The sequence below is a fragment of the Eurypyga helias genome, unplaced genomic scaffold (assembly GCF_000690775.1).
Source record: "Eurypyga helias isolate BGI_N326 unplaced genomic scaffold, ASM69077v1 scaffold33363, whole genome shotgun sequence".
NCBI lineage: Eukaryota > Metazoa > Chordata > Aves > Eurypygiformes > Eurypygidae > Eurypyga > Eurypyga helias.
This window is the reverse complement of record NW_010243684.1, coordinates 10,286-10,582: the sequence shown is the minus strand read 5'-3', so window position 1 is coordinate 10,582 and position 297 is coordinate 10,286. Positions and strand designations below refer to the sequence as shown.

The window sequence follows — 297 nt, the reverse complement described above, 5'->3', positions numbered from 1 at the left end:
CCTCGCGTTCCTGTGACCGGGAGACGGGCCGGTGCCACTGCCGGCCCGGGGTCATCGGGCGCCAGTGCAATAGCTGCGACAGCCCTTTTGCCGAGGTGACACCCAGCGGCTGCGAGGGTGAGTGTGGGGGGCTGGTGCCGTCGCCTTGGCGTCAGTGGCCTCCCCCTGTGACCGGCCCCTCGGGGTGCCTCTCTCCGCAGTGCTCTACGACGGCTGCCCCAAAAGCCTGAAGGCAGGTGTGTGGTGGCCCCAGACCAAGTTTGGCTTCTCAGCTGCGGTGCTGTGTCCCAAAGGCTC

General features: G+C 68.4%; 1 protein-coding gene across 1 annotated transcript in view; it reads left to right on the top strand.

Moving 5' to 3' along the window:
- Positions 1-297, top strand: part of LOC104508043 (cadherin EGF LAG seven-pass G-type receptor 3-like) — a gene marked incomplete at both ends in the record, with an annotated part of 18,337 nt that overhangs the window by 7,900 nt on the left and 10,140 nt on the right. Inside the window, 2 exon segments of the mRNA XM_010149514.1 lie at positions 1-117; positions 201-297. Of these exon segments, the coding sequence (XP_010147816.1) occupies positions 1-117; positions 201-297 (214 nt within the window).